The 22,791-nt window shown below is 41.7% G+C and overlaps 2 protein-coding genes across 4 annotated transcripts in view; one reads left to right on the top strand and one right to left on the bottom strand.

Moving 5' to 3' along the window:
• Positions 1-179: 179 nt before the first annotated feature.
• sycp2 (synaptonemal complex protein 2) lies at positions 180-19,113 on the top strand. The gene is made up of 46 exons (XM_076741864.1): positions 180-203; positions 310-450; positions 538-669; positions 759-863; positions 974-998; positions 1,454-1,539; positions 1,634-1,728; positions 1,831-1,865; positions 1,954-2,096; positions 2,219-2,271; positions 2,584-2,629; positions 2,996-3,100; positions 3,215-3,275; positions 3,620-3,768; positions 3,868-3,942; positions 4,200-4,286; positions 4,986-5,088; positions 5,771-5,883; positions 5,973-6,041; positions 6,406-6,469; positions 6,584-6,629; positions 6,784-6,863; positions 6,989-7,416; positions 7,513-7,625; positions 7,736-7,769; positions 7,862-7,932; positions 8,021-8,066; positions 8,158-8,201; positions 8,318-8,378; positions 8,689-8,854; positions 8,983-9,047; positions 9,141-9,329; positions 9,900-10,067; positions 10,735-10,893; positions 11,232-11,385; positions 12,115-12,401; positions 13,344-13,613; positions 13,775-13,826; positions 13,984-14,109; positions 14,544-14,737; positions 15,049-15,143; positions 15,427-15,526; positions 15,762-15,820; positions 18,243-18,321; positions 18,657-18,713; positions 18,947-19,113. The coding sequence occupies exons 1-46, from the start codon at positions 180-182 to the stop codon at positions 19,001-19,003; spliced, it is 4,911 nt and encodes a 1,636-aa protein (XP_076597979.1). The 3' UTR covers positions 19,004-19,113.
• The window catches only part of phactr3a (phosphatase and actin regulator 3a), a 31,240-nt gene continuing 27,359 nt past the window's right edge, over positions 18,911-22,791 (bottom strand). For all 3 annotated transcript variants that reach the window (XM_076741867.1, XM_076741868.1, XM_076741866.1), the window contains exons 8-12: positions 21,800-21,855; positions 21,312-21,373; positions 21,029-21,169; positions 20,599-20,675; positions 18,911-20,119 (exon numbers count right to left, since the gene is read on the bottom strand). In XM_076741867.1, coding sequence (XP_076597982.1) covers positions 20,104-20,119; positions 20,599-20,675; positions 21,029-21,169; positions 21,312-21,373; positions 21,800-21,855 — 352 coding nt within the window. In that variant the 3' untranslated portion in view covers positions 18,911-20,103. The remainder of the gene's footprint in view (positions 20,120-20,598; positions 20,676-21,028; positions 21,170-21,311; positions 21,374-21,799; positions 21,856-22,791) is intronic.

Raw genomic sequence — 22,791 nt, 5'->3', positions numbered from 1 at the left:
GTCAGCTGCACTCTGAGTTTGATCGACTGGCTAACAAATAACGCCATGTTGACCTTCACTTAATATACATTAAGTTAATTGGCATTAGTTAAGATTGGCAGGTTGATATTTGCAATAACCTTTGCAGTCATTTTGAAGACAGCAGAGCCCAAGAGGCAGTAAAGCTGCTGGAAGGAAGAATGGCACCGGGTCAGGAGACAAAGGTGGGAATAAACATTACTGTCACTTAAAATAACCCTTATTAAATGTTGGTTGTTGATGTTAGTTAATGGTGAAAAATAAACCTGGAATAACCCTTTTCATGTGCAGCTGGAGAAAATTATTGATGAGGCATTAAAAAGTGGGGATGTCCAAGCGCTAGATGTATTCTTGCAATGGGATGTACATGAAGGGACCTCCATAAAATGTTCCCAACAGTTTCTCACCAAGTTGGATAAACTTGTCAGCAGGGTAAGATGTAGCACAGTACAACCACTGACATGTCATGATGCTCTGTTGCTTTTGGGTTTAATGAAACCATGTCTGCATTTTATGTAGAGTTTAGATAAAAACAATGTCAAATCAGCCAGTCTGGCCCTTGGCATCCTCTGCAAGTGTGGGAAGAACCTGAAACTACCTGGCGATTGTCAAGGACTGTCAGGGTTAATAGCTCAAGGCCTGCTCAAAAAGATAAGTATAATCTAATACACACAACTACACACTGTGTGAGCTGCATCACTAAATGTACTAAGTTGTTAATTGAATGTGGTTTTGTGCACATGGTGGAGTGGTTTGAGAAATGCAGGCACCTGTGGATCCAGTGTGGCCCACAGTGGGATGAGACCTTGTTCAGTCTTTCTGAAGAATTCTTTGATGCCTTAATGGTGAGCTAATGTCTAATAGTAAAATACGCTTTGTATAATACAACTACTGTAACATAGACAACTCATGTTAGTCTCCATAATGTAAAAATTTTTCATCCTCTCTGTTACAGGTGGTTCATGACTCATGCAAAGAGGGTACACTTGCACATTTCTTTGTTTGTATTCCATCCTCAGTATGTGTGGTTCATCTTCAATTAGGCCTTTTTAGGACCAAAATGGAAATTAAAACTCATACTTTTATTCCATCTTGAATCACTAAATGTTTACAGAACTCCTTATTTGTCTAACAAAGTGTAATCTTAAAGTCACAGTATTAATTGAATCTCTTTGTTTCTTCCACTGATAGCAGAGTGTTAAATTTCCTCACACTAGTGTACTACTTGCTTGAAGGCACTATCACATGAAGTGCTCTTAATATTGCTTTTTTGATGTGATTCTGTTCCTTATGGGCTGAGAGATTGTAGATACAGATTCAGGTGGAAGATAATGATCATTCATCATACACGACCGGCTTCTTATAACCATGTAAAAGCTTGAATTTTGCCGGTTTCATGATGAAGAGTATGTTGCCATAAACATGTTTTTTGCAGGAACATACAAAATCACAGAGTCCTTCCTGTATCCTGTTGGTCAGATGGCAGTAGACCCTAGAATCTACATCCTGATCCAAAAAGAGGTTTGAAATAGCTTTACTACTTCTTTGAAATAGCAGTTAAAACCTTGAGTCTGGTGTTTGCTCATAAAGTAACTTGCTAATAATGTTTTAACAGGCTATTCGTAAATTTAACGTAATTTTGGACAAAATCCCAGTGGATCTTAAGAAAAAGAAGAAGATCCTAACATCACAAGAGGCCTCAGATATCATGTATGTCATGTCATGTTTCTTTATAGTAAGAATGAGTATAACAGTTTTTTTTACAGTATGCACACACTCTTGAACTTTTGCTTGTTCATCATATTTCTCCAGGATCAAACTGGCTGGGCACATATTGGAGGGTGGTGGTAAGTTTTTTTATGAGTAGTTCTATCTCTCTTTTCCTAGAGCCATACATATTCACAAATAATGTACAACATAGTCTATTTGTGTCAGATTATGACTTGCAGACAGCCCTGATGGAGGCATTGTGCAGAATGGCCACTCCTGACTGGAGGAAGAAGTTGGCATATCAGTGGTTCAGCATGGAACATGTGGCCAGTGCCTTTATCAAGATCTGTGATTCTGAGTTTGAGACGGTAAAGGTTTTGCCTCTCATTTGCATTTACATTGTGTCGCACTGAAGTTATAACATATTGTAATAATCTGACAACAGGAGCTCAGCTGCATAGAATTGAATTCTGAATGTGTACAATTTCAGGATTGTCGCAAGTTTCTGAACTTGGTGAATGGGATGCAGGGCGACAGGAGAAGGTACACGATGGTTGGCAACTTAAGGGGTCATTAGAGTTGCAAAAGACTAATATTTCAATTTAACGTTATGTCACACATAACTCAAGACTCAAGCACAATGAGAGAATGAAAAAGAGTGGCTGTTCTTCCTCTTTACCCAGTGATATCACTCACCTATAGAACCACAGTGTAATTCTGTGCCAGCTATTTTTTAACATCTTCTCATTACATTCTCTAAGCATGTACAGCATTTATGGATCAGATCAGTCAAAGATAGGGGAAACTGATGACAGATGAACATAACTGAATAACAATGTCCTCTCTGTACTATAGAGTGTATTCCTACCCTTGTTTGGAGGTTTATCTGGACAAGTATGAGGTCAGTATCAGCAATTTTTTATGGTTCAAGAAATGGGAGAATAAAACCAAACAATTTGAAATGTTAACGTAGGTTATTGTCCAATGGTACAAAGAAACAAGCACAGACTGCACATTCAAGGCAGTGATACAGAACTTATCAAGAATCTTTTGTCTTGTCAACAAAATTGGGCAAAATGCTCCACTTCTGAAACACTCTTAGTGGGGTATGAAGCCATGGACATGACCGAACATAACCGTTGTAGACCTGCGCTTGGTGGAACAGAAGAGTTTAGATAGTTTGCTTACAATGTGGAATGTTCTAATTCATGGTGTACCCCTAAGTGTATAAATAGATATGTTGAAAGGATTGTAATTATGTTGTCAGCTGCTGATGCCCGCTGATGAAAAGCTGGAAGAATTTTGGATTGACTTCAACCTTGGCAGTCACAGCATTTCCATTTACTTCTCTTTAGCTGATGACGAAGCACAGGTACCACAAGATCATGACTGGAAGTGAAAATCAAAAAGTACAGCATTTATGTAATCAACAGTAGATGTATAGTATATTTCGTAGAGCCTAACGTGTGTTTCCCCCTTCATGAAGGAGGGCGAGTGGGAAACGATATGTATCAACGAGAATGAAGTCAAAAGCTACACTGTCACAGGTAATCAAAGCACAAAGACCACTGTATTTATATTTACTTGCTCAGCCCTGCAGCTCCAAACACAATTAGATGTAGTGTATTATTGTGTTCCATGCATCTATCTATACATGGAGAAAAATAGTGCTTCAAACCACAAACATTTTGATGTATGAGTGAACTAGATGGATTTATGTGTTTTCAAAGGCCATAAGCTTTAGTCAAGAAAGAAGCACAAGAGATAAATAAAGAGCACCAATTTTCATGACGATAATGTCCCCTTTTGGCATGTGATCGGCCAAACATTTGCTCATGTCGGTGTATGTGTGTGTCAGTGTAACAATAATACAGAGTGTTCTTCTCTCCAGAGGAGGGCAAGAGGCACATTTTGCAGTTAAAGCTGTCAGAAATGGTGGTCGTTGGTCCTGTGGAAGGATCGAGTCTTACCATGCACTTCAGCTCCTCCCTGGACATTCTGCAGGCTGCTCATCGTGTCTATGGACACAGCAAAAACAAGGTAGGCCATGGCTTATTCACTTCATCCTTTCTGGCCACAATATTGATAAGAATATTTATTTGTCAATTTGCATTAACAAATGTTTTTTTTTCCTGTCAGGGCTTTGTGGGAAAGACAGGCACATCTGTAGTGAAGACTACAGTTAAAATTGTAATGGAAGAAAACAGCTCCCAGGTAAATGATGGTCTGTTAACGAACATGACATCTTTACAAATGCCAAAATGTTTTAAACCCAGAAGCAGTTGCCTATTTATGGGTGGAATAGGTTCCTTTTAGAGATTGGTTTGAATCAAATTGTCAATATGCAAGGTATTTCTAAAAGATATACATTAATATCATATTATTGTATCAGTGGTGCACTGAAAAAGCTCTCAGTTCCCATCAGCATGACAGCTGTGAGGCCTTTGTGCTGCACGTCACTCTCCATGCAGGTCGTTCCAGAGAGTCAGATGTCCCGAGGTGAAAGTGAGAAAAGCACTGCTCCCTACCTTTTACCTGCCCCATCTGCACCTGTCCAGGTGAAAGAGTTTTGCATTGTATGTTAAGTCAAATATGAAGTAGTTAAGTGTACTTCAATACAATGCATGTGTATCAATGACAACAGTCTTTTGACAGTTGTGAGCTCATAAACATACATAACCAGGCTTTCTAGATCTTTTTTAATTTTTGTGGTTACGGTAATTAATGCTCATTCAGTTTGCAGTCAATATATTTTTGATTACCATAAGTACGTTAAATAGCTGTTTAGAGAGACCAGTGGCGTTGTCTAGTTACTACACTACTTTGCATAACATGATTTCATGTTACAATAAGATACATTACACCAATATCATTTAAACGACTCACCATCGGGTAGTTTGAGAGACAGAAGATAAAGGATGGCCCAGAGGACTTTAAAGTGTAAAAACTGTTACGATTTTAATGCACTTTAGTCGAGATTGTTAACAAAAAATAGCATTATCAGTTCATATATCTAATTTGTAACAACTGTCCTGTGTTATGGCTGCATTGAAAAAAATATTATATATCACTCAAGGTGCAATTGTTGGTTGCAGTTCATGAGCTGAAATGCCTTAAAGAACTTCCACTTAATGCCAGTAGGGGGCAGAGAAGAGCAAGGGAACCAACTAGTAGTAGTATTTGCCCTACCAAGAAATCATTCTGGAGGTGATGCTGTGATATTACGTCAGACACAGTCATTGTGATTTTCCATTCAGGTGACCCCAGCCAAGATGAGGATTTCAGAGTCTAGCACCTTCATCAGCAGTGCAGGAAGAAGTGTGAATGGTTCCACTTCTCTCTCTGCTGTTACACCATCTAGTAGGTGACACTTCAAATGTTCAGTAATTGCTGTCATCTAGTTCCAGTGTTATTGTGTTGTCTTAATTATATCCTTAGTCCCTGAAAGCCTAAAAAAATATGTAAACATTTATTTTGCATTTAATCTGCTTCACTAAACTGTTTGGATTGTATTGTATGTTTCTTATTTGATGCCATGAAAAGATGAACAGTGTACTGTGGGCATTTGTTTGATCAGATTTGTGACATTGAGTTGTTTAAGATTGCATTACTGTGTCCTCTAGTTTGGAAGGAAACAGTGAGCATAGATCCTACGAGGTTACATCTAGTTAAAGAAATAAACTGGTTAGATTCGGACTGAACCAAACTAAGGATGTCTTCAAAGCACATTTTTTTAAAATTTCAGTCTTCGTCTAATGGCTTGTGTCGCCACATAAAGTCAAGAGAAGCACTTAGTCTCCAAATGACAAATTTATTCTTAACAGTGCATCTACTTCACATGTATCAAGATTCTTGTCATATCCATATACACATCTACAACATTGTAGCCCAAAACCGTTCTAGGTAGTTTGTCCCACATGATGATAAGTTCCTTCTCAGTGTTTTTATTCTTGCTTACTTTCTTATTGTCTGTGTAGAAAAATTAAAGCACAACATGTAGATTCAACTCTCAGCTATGACATTGATCTTTTCTGCCTTTTAGACTCTACAGCCAAGGGTAAAGGGAAGCCATCTTTGGAGATGGTTTTTTCACGTAAGACCTGCAGTCATGGCACAACACCTAACAACGCAGTAGCAGGTGGCATGATAGAGCAGGTATGGCACATACTGGATATACTACATGCAAAATGTGATATTATTTTTGCCTTTGAAATGTTACCTTAATTTCATGGTGTGTGTCTCAGAGTGATACGTCTCTACAGAGCAGGGCTTCCAAACAGGCCAATAAGACTAAGGCTGGCAAACACAAAAGGGTATAATCACCAAATTATTTTGTTTATAAATGAAGTTAAGCTTGTATCTGTTGTCTACTTTGGCACAATCTTTCTGAACTGTTTTCAGCGTGTGAGGGTATAATATGACTGAACTATGAGCACAGTAATATTTTAGTGATCATTATTAAGATTGATAGCTCCAGGCCCAGATAGTGTTTGGAGCCATTGGTCCCAACCACCCCTACATAAATGATTTCTGTTCCAGCTGCCAGGCAAATCTGGTATAATCTGGCCTGACAATCCTGCATGTACAGTATTTTACATGTTATTCCAGTGGAAGGAAAGTTGTATGTACACAAAATATATCATTCTGTTGCATTTGTTGTCTCTGCTTGTCCTGCAGAACATACCAGTGGCAGAAGCAGTAGATAAGGTTCAAGATGGACAGGGAGAGGAACAGTCTCTAGGTATTATGTTGCTGAAGTGACTTTGGCGTAGCCCAGAAATAAAGTGATATTGCTATTCTTAAGATTGAGATAAGATAAGATTGTTGAACCCACCACTGATCCTTTTACTTGCAGAGAGTAGTTTTGTGCCTGACACCCAACCCAAAACTGGGAGAAACATGTAAGCACTGTGTAAAACCTTTGCACTTTGCAAATCTATGGCCATCAGAGCAGCCAGTGCTCTGATTGGTAATGTTGTCTGGATTTGTGTTAATGCGCTTTGTGTATATAGAGTGTATACAGTATCTAGTCATGTTTATTTGTTCAAATTGCAGATCTTCTAACTGGAGCAAAATGTCTGTTTCGGAAATGCTAATGATGCCCACACAGAAAGTCAGCTCTCTGCCAAGACCTGGTAAGCAAGGAAGTAATCAAATATCTTCACTAAATGTTTTTCCATATTAGAAGCTAGTAACAGACACAAAACCTAACTATCTAACATCATCATCTAACATTTGTTTTTAAACGATTTCCCTTCAGAGCCTCGTTTGAGTTTGTCACAGCAGTCCTCAGCGCAGAGATTGTCAGTTCCAGTTCTTGGCCCAATCAGCCAAAAGCAAATGCATACCGAACTCACCCACCGTCTACAGCAGGTCCTTACTGAGAGGAACCAAGATCCTGCACCTCAGGAGCCAGCTGCACCCCAGAGGAAAAAGTCTGGTAGTCGAGGGGACTCTAACGGCAGATGCTCTGTGGACCATTGTGTGTCCACAGTGTGCATTCCCGAAGTGCAGCAGGCCCAGAGAAATGACCTGGCGAAAGGAAAGAACAATGGCCAGATGTCACTGGACGCAGGTGCTGCTCTAATCAAAGCTCCAGCCAAGGCCTCCACAACCAAAGCCCTGCAGGAGCGAATACCACCCAACATAAAGGCTGAAGCTCATAGAGCCCTTTCAAGAAAACAGAAGGTATGAAGTCTGCAAGCTTTAAGCAGCTTAATGTCTATTCTGAGGTTATTAAAGTTGTGTATTGTGATTCTTACACCTTCTACTGTCTCTGCTCAGAGAGATGCAGAGGTTGCAGGCAGCATGGTCAAGCTCATCTCTAAGCGCTATGAGTCCACAGCAAAAGATACTGCTGAAAATGTCTCTCAGAACTGGACTCCTTTTGCCAATAGGTATACACATTGATTATTGTAGGGCTATATAATGATGTTGTACTGCAGTAAATAAACATTTGCTGCCGCTAGTGTAACTGTGCCACTTATTGGCTTTGTTTTTATAATAGGCCAATCTTCAATATGAGCTGGTTATCAACTAAAGTAAGTGATCATTGTGTCGATCATGAAGATGCCTAACATTAAGTTACTTTTCCACTACTTGATTTACTAAAGATGATCTTTATTTCCTATAGAGAGGAGTATCTGGAGCTGTAAGCCTCATGAATTCCCACAGCAAAACTGCAACAAGCTCTACAAGGCAGCAGTAATATAATTCAGTAAAGTTGTTTGCATGCCTCAGTGGCTTTCAGTACATTTTAGGATTTATTTAATCCCTTTTTTCTCTTGGACAGAAAAGATGTTTTTGGATTCCACGTTGACACACCATTGAGTATCAAGGTAAATATTACTAATGTATACCTTCAGGTAATGTGTACCTGAGTACTTGGTATGCCAGTCAGTGCTTAACATCTGTTTTATTGCTCTTTAGGGAAAGGACAAAACCTTCACTACGACCTCTGCTGTATCGAGCAGGTACAGTAGGTCTGACAGTAGAGAATGGACTGTGGGCTTATTTATCAAACAATGCTACTTCTGTAACAAAATTGGTATTAAAAATCTAATCTCATATTCCCCATATTGTTTTGCAGTGGCATTCATGACTCCTCAGCACTCCTCAGCACAACCAAAAATGGACAACCTGTGGCAAAAGTATACTTTTGTACTGTTGTGTTTTATTGTGTGTGTTTGTGTGTGTGTGTGTGTGTGTACGTGTGCTTGCTGCATATGTGCTCATGTAGTACTGTTAATGTCAGGAAAAAGGGAGGAAAGCATACAAATCTTCCAAAATCAGGAAATGTTTCAAGATTAAAAAGTTACGGTTATGATTACGTCAATGACACTGAAAACCTTAAGTGTACCATGAGCTAGCCAATAAAGCATCTCTCTCTCTCTCTCTCTCTCTCTCTCTCTCTCTCTCTCTCTCTCTCTCTCTCTCTCTCTCTCTCTGTGTGTGTAGCAGGAGAAGCGGCATGTGAAGAAGCATCTGTTCAGTGACACAGATACAGACTATGCCATGACCGAGGTCAGCTGGCTGAGGGAGTCAAGCAGGAAACCCAAACCCAAAGTTACCAAGTACTCCAGGCAGGCGCCCATCAAGCCGAAAGCTGTCTCACCTCATACTTCGTGTAGGCCATTAAAGCCACACATACATGCACATTCAGTCTGAAATGTATCGCATTAAGACTGGATGTTGATACAATTATTTAAAGACATTAGTATTTCCATAGACATAATGGGCTTGCTTTCCTTGCAGCTGAATCCCCAGCTTTACCTGCACCCTCACAAAAACCAGGAAAGGGCAACACCAAACCCAGTGAGGTAAGGCAGCATTGTTGTTAGTATGAATAATGTGCTTGAATCCAGTGATGCACTATCCCAATCAGCCACTATGTGTCATTGTTGTTTAATCAGAAGAAGCTCAACGCAAAGGAGAGAGTGGAGCAGCCAAAGAAGACGGTGAAGCCAGCCGCAGCACCCAGCAGACCACATGCAGAAGGCAGGAGGAGACCCCCAAGAGCTGCAGCTATCTCTACCAAGAGCTACAAAGAGCTAGACACCGATGACAGCCAGTCAGAATCAGAGGAGCCTCCTGTTTCCAAGGCAATATCTTATGTCACGTTCTCTTTTTAAAGTACATGAATTGTTAATCCATGTTTGAAACACTGCTGAACAGATAACATTGTTGTTGTTCTTATTATACATGCACATGCCTTTGCGACTATGTTTGTGCTGATCAGAATTTATTTCCAATATTGATCAGAGTTACTTTTTTGGATCTGCCTGTACATTTACCATTTTGGTATTACAGCAAAAATAATTCTAACATCTTTCATGCAGGGAGAGGATGCAGTACAGGGAGTACTCTACAAATAGAACACCTAAACAAGTGAATTTTATATATTACTTGTTCAAAAGCCAAATACCTTAAAAAGCTTGGTGTTGAGCAGAGTTATTTAATCATGTATGATGAGTCAAAATTCTGATTGGGCAGATTTTACATCCTGAGTACATGAGGAAAAACACTAATGGGATTCACTTGATGCCATTAGAGGCACGTGTAATCGACCATGTCTTCTATAGAATTTCAGTAAAGTTATAGAGAGATTGCAATTATTTATAGTGCTGTTGCAAATAGACTAAAATCATACTGTCTTTGTCCACTAATAATAGTACTCCTCCACTGGTCATCAGGAAAATGCAGAGAAAAGTCATGCGGCTTCTCAAGCGACAAAGAAACAGACTGCCAGGAAAAACCCAACCAAAAGCGATACGAAGCTGCAGAGCAACCGTCATGGCAGCCAGTCAAAGTGTTTGTCAGAACAGTCACACACTTCCAAGGTAGAGGTCACTGAGTTTATATACCATGTTATCCTGATTAAGTGGACATATCCATATCACCACATGCTCATACTGTGATCAACTTATTTAGCAGCTTGCTGTAGTCTGACTGATCTGAGGCTCTGTTCGCATGTGTGTTGTTGGGCTCCACGTGAGCAATGGTAACTGATGGGAGCGCGGCTTCTGACGGCTCACTTGACCACAGTTCTCCTTATTACCAAGATTATTTGAAGAGCTGGGTCTCCGAGATTGACAGTGTTGTATTGAGAACACAGACTAAGTTATCAGAGTTAATTTGAAAGCATGCACCAGTCATCTACACAACAGCAATGCTTTCTTTCGTGCATGATCATGTATTGATTCAGAGCGTGCATGGAGAGAAGGCACTTTTCAGACTTGTCCCTTGTCAGTGTGTCTGTGACAGAGACTGAGGGACTGAGCAAATAAATGCTTGCAGAGCTCTACGTGAAATATGCAATCAAATGAATATATGTGAAACACTGAAATTGTCTAGTTTAGCCACGGGCAGCTTTTCTCATCTGTTAAGTTTGTTGACAGTCCACACATCATCTTAGTCCACGTTATTGAGCTCGGTAGAATATGAAAACTTCTGGTTAGTTCCTAATTGTGTTGTTTGCAGTGTGAATTTTGGTTTTCCTGCCAACAGAAACATTTTTTTGGCCAGCAGGGGAAAAATGAGAAGACTTGCTCAGGGGTTCCAGATGTAAAGAGAAGAAAAAACACCTTCTCTGAGCAATCAACAGATACCAACAGGACACTGGACAGGAATAACCAGTCAGATCTGAAAAATCAATCTGGTCTCAAGGTGGGAGCCCAGCCCTCTATTAGGTCACTCCAGCTCACCCTTTGAAAAGTATAAGGCTATGTGAATTGAGCACATCTTATGATACTATGTTTGTTGTCATGATTGACTGTTAATGATCCCATTTGGTAAATTCTTGTCAAATGCTGCAAAGAGAAATGTGTAAAAAGTTATCTAAAATGTTTCATCATATTTGTCAATTGATGTACTTTCTGTAGTCCTAAAGAATGGCTACAACATCGCTAAAGCCATTACAGCAAAAATCTATGCATCATACTGTATATTATTTAACAACGTAACATTTTTGATCATCATATATAACAGAGACCCTTGATTTTCAGCAGCAGCGGCCTAAGAATGTTGTTCCAGAAACTTTGAAGATAAAAAAGGGAAATGTCTCCCCTGTCCGAGAACAGATGAATGCATTGAAGGATTGCTGGACTGCCCGCCAGACCTCTTTTTGTCCGTGCCCTCCTTCCGTCGAGAGGATGAGATGTAAGACTGTAGAGTTAGATAAAAGTCACGTGACTCCTTTGACATCAGCTAATGTCTATTACATGTGCCATGGTGGATCAAATGGTTTGTAACTTCCATCACAGTGGCCACATTTATTACTTCATAGCCCTTTTGGCACTTTGGATCTTGCGTTTTGCTTGGATTCCATTTAAGCCCTTCCATGTCCAAGGTAATGTTAGGATTTCACTTTGCGTGGTGGCACTGCATGTTTATTTAACTAGCTCAAGAGTGAATGAAATTATCCGCCTTTGCAGACTATTCAGATGGAGGGTCTGACTTCATTTCTGGCCCTGATGTAAAAAAAAATAGCTTTTTGCACTTTTTGGCCCAAAGATCCTGCAATTATTGTTTTTATTTGGATTATCTGAAAATTTGTACACCCTCAAACAGAACACAGAATAGAATATTCTTCACTACAACCCAAATTGTGCTTTTCTTTACTTGGTCTGCTCAGTTTCAGATAGAGATAGTTTATATTAACTAGTATTAAACTGTAAAGCGTGTTTATTAATCTACGTTTGCTATTTCCACTCTAACCGCCTTTTGTGAAGAAAGTTTTAAAAGTGTTACATAAATGACCCGACTGCTCTCCAACCTCTTAACTGTAAACTGATATGTAGAAAGGCATGTATATATTGACCTTGTGCCCTCTGTCCAACTTCTGAGGCCAGCTGTTTGAACATCTGTGCTTATTTTGGACCCTCACAGCTGTCGAGAGGTCAGCCCCAACCTTGGATTTCACCAGCTCCCCTCTCCTCAGCCCACGGGGATCCCCACTCCCTGCCTCCCCTGACCCTCACTGCCAGGACACCTCCCCAGCAGTCCTGCTGCTACCCAAACCTCACTCTACAGTCAACAGTAAAGAAAATGCCGAGCTCTTCTACTGTACAGAAAAGAAGCGCAGCTCATCCAAGACTCATTCCATCCAGTCTGTCCCCACTCTCCCTTCACTGACCCCCATAGGTCAAACTCCTGCTAGACCTAGTGCAGCAGAGGTAAAACAGCACCTCTCTGACACCTTATGTAGGTCATATGTGGATTCTGTGTTAAGGGTTAGAATCACATTCAGAGGTTTTTAATGGAGCATAATAGCGCGTGCTGCCTTTCACCCCCATGATGTATCTGAGTGGTGTAGCCAAGAATGTTATGGACTTGCATTATCTTAAATATGTTCAACAGCTCATCTCAGTGTAGTCTTGGTTTCTAACAACTGGTGGGACGTTCCCTGGTATTTAACATCTTTCAGTGATTCACACACCTTACACTATGTGGAAGTCATTGACGTCACTTAGCAGTCATGTGAGACTCACTGGAGTAACATGAATGGAGGTGTGAATTATTAGGTGACTGTAGGCCTTCACAAACAGTAACCTAGAGTGCACGGAAGTAGGTTTGTGACGTAAACATTGCTGGGTGAAATTCCCAGAGCAGCTGAGAAAATGTGGGCAGAGAAAGTAAAGAAGAAACACTTCTCTCTGTCAACAGCCATTTTTGAGTTTTGAGTTTTTCTCTGTAAGCATACTGGTGAAACTGAACCTCAAACTGCTCAGCCCTCAATTGTTTAGAGTTGTTAACATTAGAGGACTGAGGTTAAACCAAGACATTCTGAGGAGTAAATGAGTGTAACCACATAAGTCTGAATTCAACTTTCCCTCATAAATACATCATGTAATTATGTAGATAAAGTTGGAATTGCACATGATGATCTGAGTGATTAAATAACATGATTGAAATGACCTATATAGCTCCAGTTAGAGCAGATAATAGCGCTTCAACACTTCATCATGCCTCTTAATGCATCATAGAAAATGTCTTTATCATTTTCCTGTCACTAATCCGTGACAGACATGGTAATTAGATAACCACCAAATGACTTGGCACACTTCTTCTTCATCATTTTCTCATCGGTTCCTCTCCATTCTTTTATTTGTTTCCAGATGAGTTCTTTCCCGCAGCCCTCACCACCTCGGTCTCCTTTGTCTCTGGCCACTCTGCCCCTGTTAACATCCACACTCCTTGAGCTGGGCAAGCCATCCATGCCCTCTCCTCCTCAGTCACCTTTCACTGAAGACACCGCCGACAGTGGCCACCATTGTGGTTTTAGTAAAGTGTCTTCAGTATCACTGAGCCTGTCATCCACTGAGTCAGCAGTGCTCAGCGGTAGAGTTAAGGACAGCTCCACTGCTGTCCTGCCTCTCAGAATAGAGGTAGGGCTTTACTACATGTTATGCTTTATGATTGATAATAATTGGATACATGGACCAATGGGAGCGCTGGAAGACCCCTAAAGAGTTGCTGGGATATTGTAATTTCTAAATAGCTGTAGCCGTCAAACAAATGACTAATGCATTACTGTCTATCCTGACAGAAATCACCCCCTTCAGATCGAGACCTAGAGCCTGCACAGTTTCATGTCTCAGGTAAAAGACCTTTTGTGTTCAACTGGATGTACCAGTTGTTACAGTCTGATCCCACAGCTACGTTTCCCTCTACAGTACAAATTCCCTCCCATGGTTAAACCACTGATCTGTTCTAGATGAAACTCCTGTGTTAAGAAACTGCCGGTTCTTTTTGCAGGACCCAGTCGCAAGCGATGCGTCTCCTCATCCAGTAATTTTGAGGATGATGAGAAAGAAGAGAGGAAGAAAAAGATGAGAAGGCAGCGTTCTCCTCGGATGAAACCAAGGAAGTTGTTCAAGTCCTGTAAGACATATTGCTTAGAAATGAGTAATTCAGCCTGGAGTAACATTTCCAAATATCCTGGTGAAATAACACGTCTTGATGAATCAGTTCCGCTCTGGCACAGAGAAATGTGCACACGAACCTGAAAACAAATGCATCAAGTAGCAGTGTGAATGTCACCACATTAGTTTTTAACAACACGATCAGTCTGCGCTATCACAATGTTTCTTCAAGCATAGCTGAAACCATTCTTCTGTTTGTTTTTTCAACAATAGGCCTTGTTAAGGTAACCATGCAGTGAAGATGTTTACTTTTTCAGTGCCTTCGCTTCTCATTTTGGAAGAGTCTTCCATCTTCAACCTGTATCATTGAAATAATTTTTTTGATATTCAAGCAGAATTTCACTCTGAGGTTATCCTCCCTAACGGTTCAGTGGATTTGTCTGTTACCCTCAGTTGCTGAGGTGTCTGCTGAGAGTGAGGTGAGCCACGTGATGTCTTCTTCCCACATGGTGCGCTCCAGTCACTGGGAGGCTGAAGTGCAGGATGGAGAAATGGACGTGGATGAGGATTTGGAGTTGTCAAAAATTGCAGTCAACCCGAATGACATGTGCCAGCAATTCAGCGCTGAACTTAAGAAGAAGTTCCAGGTCGGACACATACACACACAGTAAACCACCTTTGAATAGCCTACAAGTCAGGAGGATACTGACATGCTACATTGTGTAGTTTCCTTTTTTTCTGAAGCAATTTCAAAATGCTCTGAACTCCAATGAAAATACTGTGATTTGTGTTAGAAATGGTGACCATGTGTCTTTAAAAAAAGCAGTGACTATTTTTTTGTACTTAATATATTCTCCCAACATCTCTTCAGCAACTGTTTTCATATCCTGAGCCTCTAAAATGTTGTTTAATGATGGCCTTACTAGTAACACTCTCTATTAAATGTATCTGTATTCAGAGCCGTCAGATGATGATGGAGGTTTACAACAAGCACTCTCTGAAGACTGTCCAGCAACATGTCTCTTCTCTCAACATGCAAGTGACCAAATACAGGTCAGTTAGTATGTAGTTAGAAGCTTTTCCATCTGCTGTCATATTGGCTAATTGATAACGTCACATTTGTACAGTAATTTTGTCTTTTACCATCAAAATGTATCTTAATTTAATGTCTGGTAGCCCACTAGTTTGTCTCATGAAGAAAACAACTGCATAATCCACAGTCAGGATTCAGTCTTCTAAGCCTACTCTGTTTGTATATAAATACTCTACAGTTTTCTGCCTTTCTGCACTCTGAAAACCCTCCACTTCACTGGTTAACTGTCTCTTCTCTGTGCAGGACTCAGAGGCTTGAACAGGTTCAAAAGGTCCTCCTAGAAGAGATCCACAAACTGGAGCAGGATGACACTGTGCTGAAAAGCATGGAGAAGGACCTGACTGTACGTCACTCTGTCTCTCTGTATCTCTTACTCTCTCTCACTAACACACACATTAACATACACACACTCTCTCACTGTGTAACATTTGGGGGCACAGTGTGGAGAGTAATATCATTAAAAACAAAATGTCCCACATCTCACAATGTTCTGTTAAATGAGACTGTCTTAAATGTGACGTGTTCGTCGTGTAGAGTTTCCAGTATATGATCAGTGTTTGGTCTCTGTCCTCTCACAGATGCACTGGAAAAGGCAGAGCGTGGCATTCCACTCTTACCAGGAGCAGGACAGCAGGAGGTGAAATTTAGGCCTGTGTGTGTTGGTGTTTGTGTGAGCGCTGAAAGAGCCACATTGTTAGTTTGATACCATTTTCTGCCACACTGTGATCACTGCTGTTGCCACAGGCTTAAGCCCATATTCTCTGTAAAAGGTTGAATAACACACTTGTTTATTTGGTCGGACATGGATTAAAAAGATTGACTGGAAAACACATTTTTCCTCAGGCTTATCATCATAAGCTAGAGATGCACGCAGCAGCACAAGCTATTTTTTGGGTTGTGGCTGGTGCTTCCTCAGATGACGAAGCTGGGTTCAGTGATGTTTATTTAGCAAGCTTTCCCCTACTATTATCCAGCCAGGCACTGCTGTCCTGTGTGCGTCTTTTGTTTTTCCATGAATTTGTCCTGGTATGACAAAAAGCCTGACTGAATCTGAGCATGTTCATTGGCTTTGCCATGGATACACGCGCAAGATACGGTGGCTCATAATGACCAAATAGGACAATCATTTAACCAGATGATCTACATAAAATCAAATCAAGCAGATCTGATGGGAGCCGGTGTTTTAGGCTTTGCTGTGGGCAGTCTGGACACACACATTGTAATAGTGGGCAGCTCTGGGCCGAAATCAAGCAGGAGCGAGATTAAGGATACAGTCCAACGCAGGGTCCATGTGTAGTTCTGTCTGTGTCTGTGTTTTTCTTGTGGTTGGTTTGGAAAGCAAACAGTGAGCGATGGTCCTGATTTAACGGACTGAGCTGTATTTTCCCCAGTAAACACACCAGCCTCTTTGAGTGTTGTAATCTGTCCTGGCAGGCCTGCTGCCATTCCTCTCGGGGTCACTCCTCCTCTGGAGACAGTCTTTGCTGCCAGAGTGTCTCAGCGGACAGGCCAGGTGATCGTAGGGCAGGCCGCCACCAGGCTGCCCCTCCACTCTCACTGAGCTTGGAAAATCGATAGATACAACCAAGACTACTTGGTTTTGGTGGCATCAGGGTGGAATTGGTTTTGGGTGCACAGTGGAGAAAAAAGACTCATCATTCCTGATGAGATGGCGACTGCAAGGTCGGCCAAACGCAATGGCAGACTGACCAGCACTGCTGTGGCAAACCCAGGTCCAGTGCTGGGCCGGGTCCGGCACCTCTGGAAAATAAGGCAAAGAAGTGGTTAGTGTTTGAAGAGGGGCAGCCCACCCTGCAGACACCCAGCCAGTCCCCATGGAAACCACACTCATGCAGTTTCCATGGGAATGCAGCCGTTTCATCTGACCAATAGTTAGATTAGGTAAACTATTGTCAATCAGAGACCTGTCCTTACTGCAAAGGACCATCCTGTTGTACCCAGACATGACAAAAATATGTTAAGGTTGTTGTGCCTTTTGAAAATGAATGAATGGCCATGAAAGCACTTCATCATTTGTGTTAATTTAATTTGTATTAGCCCATCACAAATTACAATTTGCCTCAATGGGCTTTACACTCTGTACCGGAGACAAGACCCTCTGTCCTTCGACCCTCATTTCAGATTAGAAAAAACTCCCCACAAAACCCCCTTTAATGGGAAAGAAGGAAGAAACCACAGGAAGAGTAATGCAAGAAGGGTCCCTCTCCATAGAGCATCCAGTCAACGAGCTTCACCTCTCCATGAGTAAATGAACACATATGATCTGAGTAGAGTCTGTCATGCTTGGAAGTGGCTAGCTAGGAAATAGTCCCTCTTTCTGACTTTGCTCAAAATATGTAGTTTTTGAGTTGACCCCATTCATTGTCCCGTCTGTCCATAGTCTACAAGTGTCTTAATTTACTGCCTCCATGATTCAGAGAAGTAACAGTGTCAGAAAGGTGAGCCGTGGCTTCTTTTTTGGCCACTTAACCATACCGCACAGATTTTATTGACATGATTACAGCAAGTGGCTGTTGTCTTCGTGGAAAGGCCTTTCACCATATCTTGTCAGTACTCTTTAGTTCTTTGTCATCTTATTTTAACTGATTCTGTGGTCACATTAAGGCACCGAACTGTAAAATGTATTATTATTATTATTATTATTATTATTATTATTATTATGCTTCCCCAGCTTCATTGTAGGCTTTCTGCTTCACCAGGCATCAATAGTTTGATTCTGAATCACTAACATGTTATGAAGAGGATCAGTGGTAGACTTTCTAATTGCTGAGAAATATCATGTGAAACGTGAGAAAATCAAATACAACTTCAAATTAAACCGTACCTTTAAACCTCTTTGACTACTAGGTACTGTAATTGCATTAAGTACACCAGCAACAATTTTCCACACCAACTGCACACAGAAATAGCGCAGTTAATGTTTATGAGTGCTTCCCCTTGAACCAGCAGCACATTGTTATATTTATATTTTTATTACCTTTATCTTGTGCGGTCTCCCTCTTCTTCAGCTGCATGACTGCCTGTGTCCTTCCCTCCAGAAATGAGATCCTGACGAAAGCCCTCCAGACTAATGTGTGTCACAGCGTGGAGTATGAGGAGAGACTCTTCACGTCCCAGGTCTGATCCTCAGGCCTGAACTTCACAGTTGATGTCTAATATGTGCTTCGTTGTTTTGTCCTAGTGTTAGTCTTCTAATTAACTGTGTAAATCCAGAGCTCACGTGGCCCCGAATGGATATTCATTCACAGGTCATCGATTTTTTATTTATTTATTTATTTTTAAATATGTCACCTCTGCCTGTTAACCTGTCTGTCCAATCATTTTTGCTGAGTGGCCTTAACAACATTTTGCTGATCTCATTGTAACGTGTCAACTTGTCCCCCTCTTGTCCTGAATGTGTCGTGTTCTATGTCGCCTCACCTAAACCCCTGCTGCTCTGCCCGCTGTTTCAGATGTGCTTGATAAGAAAAGACATGAAGTCAGTGCAGGACAGACTCCTCAGTCAGATGGTGAGTAGAGAGGACACACAGGTGACCCTTCAGCGAGGCCACAGCATCGAGGCTCATTTTTTGTCTGTGTTTCATTTTGTGTCCTTCACTCTGTCAGCAGAACAATGCTCCTTTGACAGCCCGTACATCACGTACAGTCTGGAGAGAAGCTATGACTCAGACGATGTTGTGTACAGTTAGAGATGAAGTTTCTTTCCTTAATGTTTGTTTTATTTTTTTTTGTGCTTGTGTAGCAAGAGGGGGAGATCCAGAGTGTGAAGAGAGGTCTGCATGCTTTGTTTTTCCCGTGATGGAGCCAGCTTGAACAACATCCTGCCAAAGGTCTTTGCACTGTAAAAAGGTTGTGTATTTTACCACTCTTTGTGCACACTGCTGTGTACTTCAGTTGTGGTGACTTCATTTCAAAGTGTTGGCCTGAAATGTTGAGTTTTGCGGGTTCTGCTTTTGTTGAGTATTTATCCTGACCTGGATGTGTTGTTGCTGTATGTTTGTTTCCATTAGAAATGCTGTGTTATTCTGATATTTATTATTCGACGACATTTATAAATTCATTCATTTTTAGACCACCTTTCATGTTTAGTGTTAAGCTTTTTTCCATGTCTTTAGTTTTCTTAGCTCTGTGAGATTTTTAATGCAGATTTCTGATTTATTTATGTGGGTTAGTTACGTACTGAAAAATGTATTATTTAAAATGTATCAATTATTTTCAAAGACTTCTTCAAACTAATTCTTAATCGGAAAATAAAGCAGTTTGAGAAACGAGATAAGCCATTCTTAAAAAAAGACCTTGTATTTTGAAGACAAGTAGTGCTTACAAAGGTATTTCTCTTTTCAGTGAAGACATTGACGGTCTCATTCAGACTGACATACTGTATGTACAGTTAATATCAAATTCAACCCCAAATACCATCTCCCAGACTGCACAGTCTTGACAGTCCCAGTGACACATTATTCATCAGTTAAGAAAAGGTGAAGCTGGTCACATGCACAACTTCCTCCCTCTGCACGGATTCACACCGCCTTGTCAAAGGAGTCCATGAAATAGTACAAAAAAAAACAAAAAAACAACACTGACTGAATGACAAGATTGTTTTTTTCCCTCCACTCTCATCCCGAGAGTCAGAGTCTCCGTCTCTCCCACCAGCCAGCTTCCATGTGGCGACGTTCAGTAGTCTCCAGGACACACTGCCGCAAGCATTACCGCCATCTCCTCTCCCACAGCCGCGCCCTCGCACTGGTGATATGATAGTCGAGGGTGCTGGAAGAATGCTAAAGACGCGCTGAAGACGAAAAGGCTCCAGGCTCTTTGAACTGTCACTGCTGAGCAGCTTCTAGCAGCTTCAGAAAATTTCCACGCTCAGCATTTCTTCACAGAAGAAACTCCCTGCTCTCATGGCCGGTGGAACCTGGAGAGAAAACACATGGAGAGGCCGTGTATAAAGAGGACAAGTACACGCCGAGAGCAGAGGGCGCCTTTGTCATCGTACCCGGCTATGATTGTAGCTATCAATCAGCTCTGTGGGGCTATTTTTAGCGCAGCCATTAAACACACTGAGGGGCTGGACACGTCCTCGCAGCCCATCCTCCCTCTGGGTCACTGTTACAACACACAACAAGGATCCCTGCTTTCCACACAAGCTTAGCCAAGGACACGGTGGCATTTTATCATTTCTCTCTGCTTGGCAGCACGGGTTCTCCAGAGGACAACCTCCCCTAAACTACCCCCCACCCCCCATTTAGACGTGCTTCCATCTATCTTTAGTGCCTTTGCTCACTGGATGAGCAAGGAGAGCTAAAAATAGAGCACTGCTGCCCAGAATAGAGCAAACATGCATTCTCAAACACATACTACACACAGATATAGGCTCCACTTAAAGATGCTGACCTCGTTAGGTGTTTGCTTGAGGCATGCACTTCCATCTCGGTGCTCTTAAACTCGTTCAGCTCTTTTCGGATTGCAGCCTGTGGGCAAGAGGAAAAACAGCATTAGTGCATCCCTAAGTACATCCTGAGCCATTGGGGTGCTGCAGCCTTTGAACAGCAAAGTGACAGCAGGAGGAAGAGAGGGTATAATCAGCCTTAAAAAAAATAAAGAGAACAGGGGATTTGGTGAGATAAGCTGATAACAGCAACATGCGATGCGAATAGTCGATGGGCAGTACGTCAGAGAATTTGGGGAATGTAATCAGACTGACCCAAATAGTGAACTTAGTTTGGTGTTGAGTCCAAGTGATACGACAGGTCACAAAGTCTGACTCTGTTATTTGCAAAGTTTCTGCCAAACATCTGTGTCTGTGTTCCACGCTAACACACACCTTGTCTGCTGCTGAGAGCCGAGTCCACGGCTTGTCTGCTCTCCGGTCATAGTCCTGAGCTTTGGCCACCTCCACATAGTCGCTGAAGCGGATCAGAATCTTTCTGTCTCGTAGCTCATCTACTGTCGGCCGCTGGTTGAGCTGGAACACACACAAGTGGACAAACATTTACAGCTGGCTGCTATTGAACATGAACATGAACTAACCAGAGTCTCCCACGTTGTCCATGCATGTAATGTTCATGATCAGACACAAATGCACCTGAACACATGGAAATTTGTACCTTTCTGTTTAGCCGCTGTTTGATCTCCCTCCTCTCCTCCTGCTCTGTCTGGTCGTTTCTCTCTGGGACAAAGAAAACAGCCAAATTAGAAATTCATCAGCTACCAGATGAGCATACATATTCAAAAAAAAAAAAAAAAAGAATATATATATCTATATATATGTAGATACAGGATAGTCAGCATCATCACCTATCATGTAATTAAAGGGATGTCAAATCCTTAAATATCATAAACATCAGTAATACTGAATCTCTCTCACAGGGCTCACGGTGAAGGAGGACTGTGCTCTCGCGCTCTTTTGCTCCTGAATAATGTACTACACTGGGCAATCTGTGCTATTATTAATGCATCATCCTGCCCTCTTTAAAGTATTTTTGGTCATGGGTTTTACATGTTTCACAATTTCCATTACACTATTTACATTTTAATTGCGGGCTGTCTATTAGCGGAGACGCTCGCTCGGAGACAGAAAAGTGCTTGGACTTACGTTTCAGGATGTTCCGACTCTCCAGCTCCTCCACATTCGGCCTCTGGCTCAGCCTCCTGCGGAGAAACACCAGAACCACGTTTTGAACCATTGTGCCTTCAGCTGACCCTGTCCTATCCTCTTTAAACCGGCTGGAGTTTCTTCACTGTGCGCGTTCTGGAGAGGAATCCCCTATGTCTCCATCTCGCATCCAAACCGCGGCTGTGGTGCTTAGGCAGAGGCGCTCCCCACATCTGGAATAGTCGAAGAAGCGCGATTCTCCCGTTTGAGAAGTCTCCACCAAATTATTTTTCGATGTCAGGATGCTGCATCTCAGGTGCAGCAGCCGTGTTACGCTGAGTGTACACCGCCGCGGCAGCTCGGGCACTACTCTACTATCCGCCTCAGCCCACAAGCGCTTTTGAACTGGGTCGTGATGGGCTGCTGAGGCGCGACTCCCCTAGTTTCCCTGGTTACTGCATGCATAATTTGTTGGAGGCGGAGCCTAACGGGCTCCCACTCACGGCATCCCCAACCTCCTCCTGATGTGCACTGGGCTACTGGCACAGTCATTTCACCCTCGTTGCACCAGCTCATTTTCTTTTTAGTCACACAAAAGACAAGGAAGGAAAACAATGTATTTCAACCACAAAACGAAATCACAGATAGATTCAAAAATACCGAGGCTTATTTTATACTCTCGCGCAGTTCCTCTATCTTCTTTGCTAAAATGACCAAGTTTAAACATCCAGATCATGCTTAGTAGTACACTTATTTCAAGCTGTCACGCTCCCTCACCATCAAAGCGTCCAAAAGGTCTCCAAAATCCAATGTTTTCCCGGAGTCCCCTGTGTGTGTGAACTATTCATAGACTACTTTGTATAAATAATAAATGTGAGCTGCACAACAGAGCTCAGCTTGAGACAGCGTGTGGCACACTCCACAGCACACCTCCAGAGGTGGAAAGGACAGAAAGGGCAGAATGGCACCACACAGCAGGACTCTCTTCATCC

This window comes from Chaetodon auriga, chromosome 10, assembly GCF_051107435.1.
Source record: "Chaetodon auriga isolate fChaAug3 chromosome 10, fChaAug3.hap1, whole genome shotgun sequence".
NCBI lineage: Eukaryota > Metazoa > Chordata > Actinopteri > Chaetodontiformes > Chaetodontidae > Chaetodon > Chaetodon auriga.
This window is presented reverse-complemented; position numbering and strand designations above follow the sequence as displayed.

Excerpts from the sequence above, each read along its gene's own strand:
- sycp2 (XM_076741864.1), top strand. The coding sequence starts at position 180 with ATGGCACCGGGTCAGGAGACAAAG. Across the intron at positions 1,540-1,633 it reads ACATCCTGATCCAAAAAGAG|GCTATTCGTAAATTTAACGT; the intron begins GTTTGAAATAGC and ends ATGTTTTAACAG. Across the intron at positions 13,614-13,774 it reads TCCTGCCTCTCAGAATAGAG|AAATCACCCCCTTCAGATCG; the intron begins GTAGGGCTTTAC and ends CTATCCTGACAG.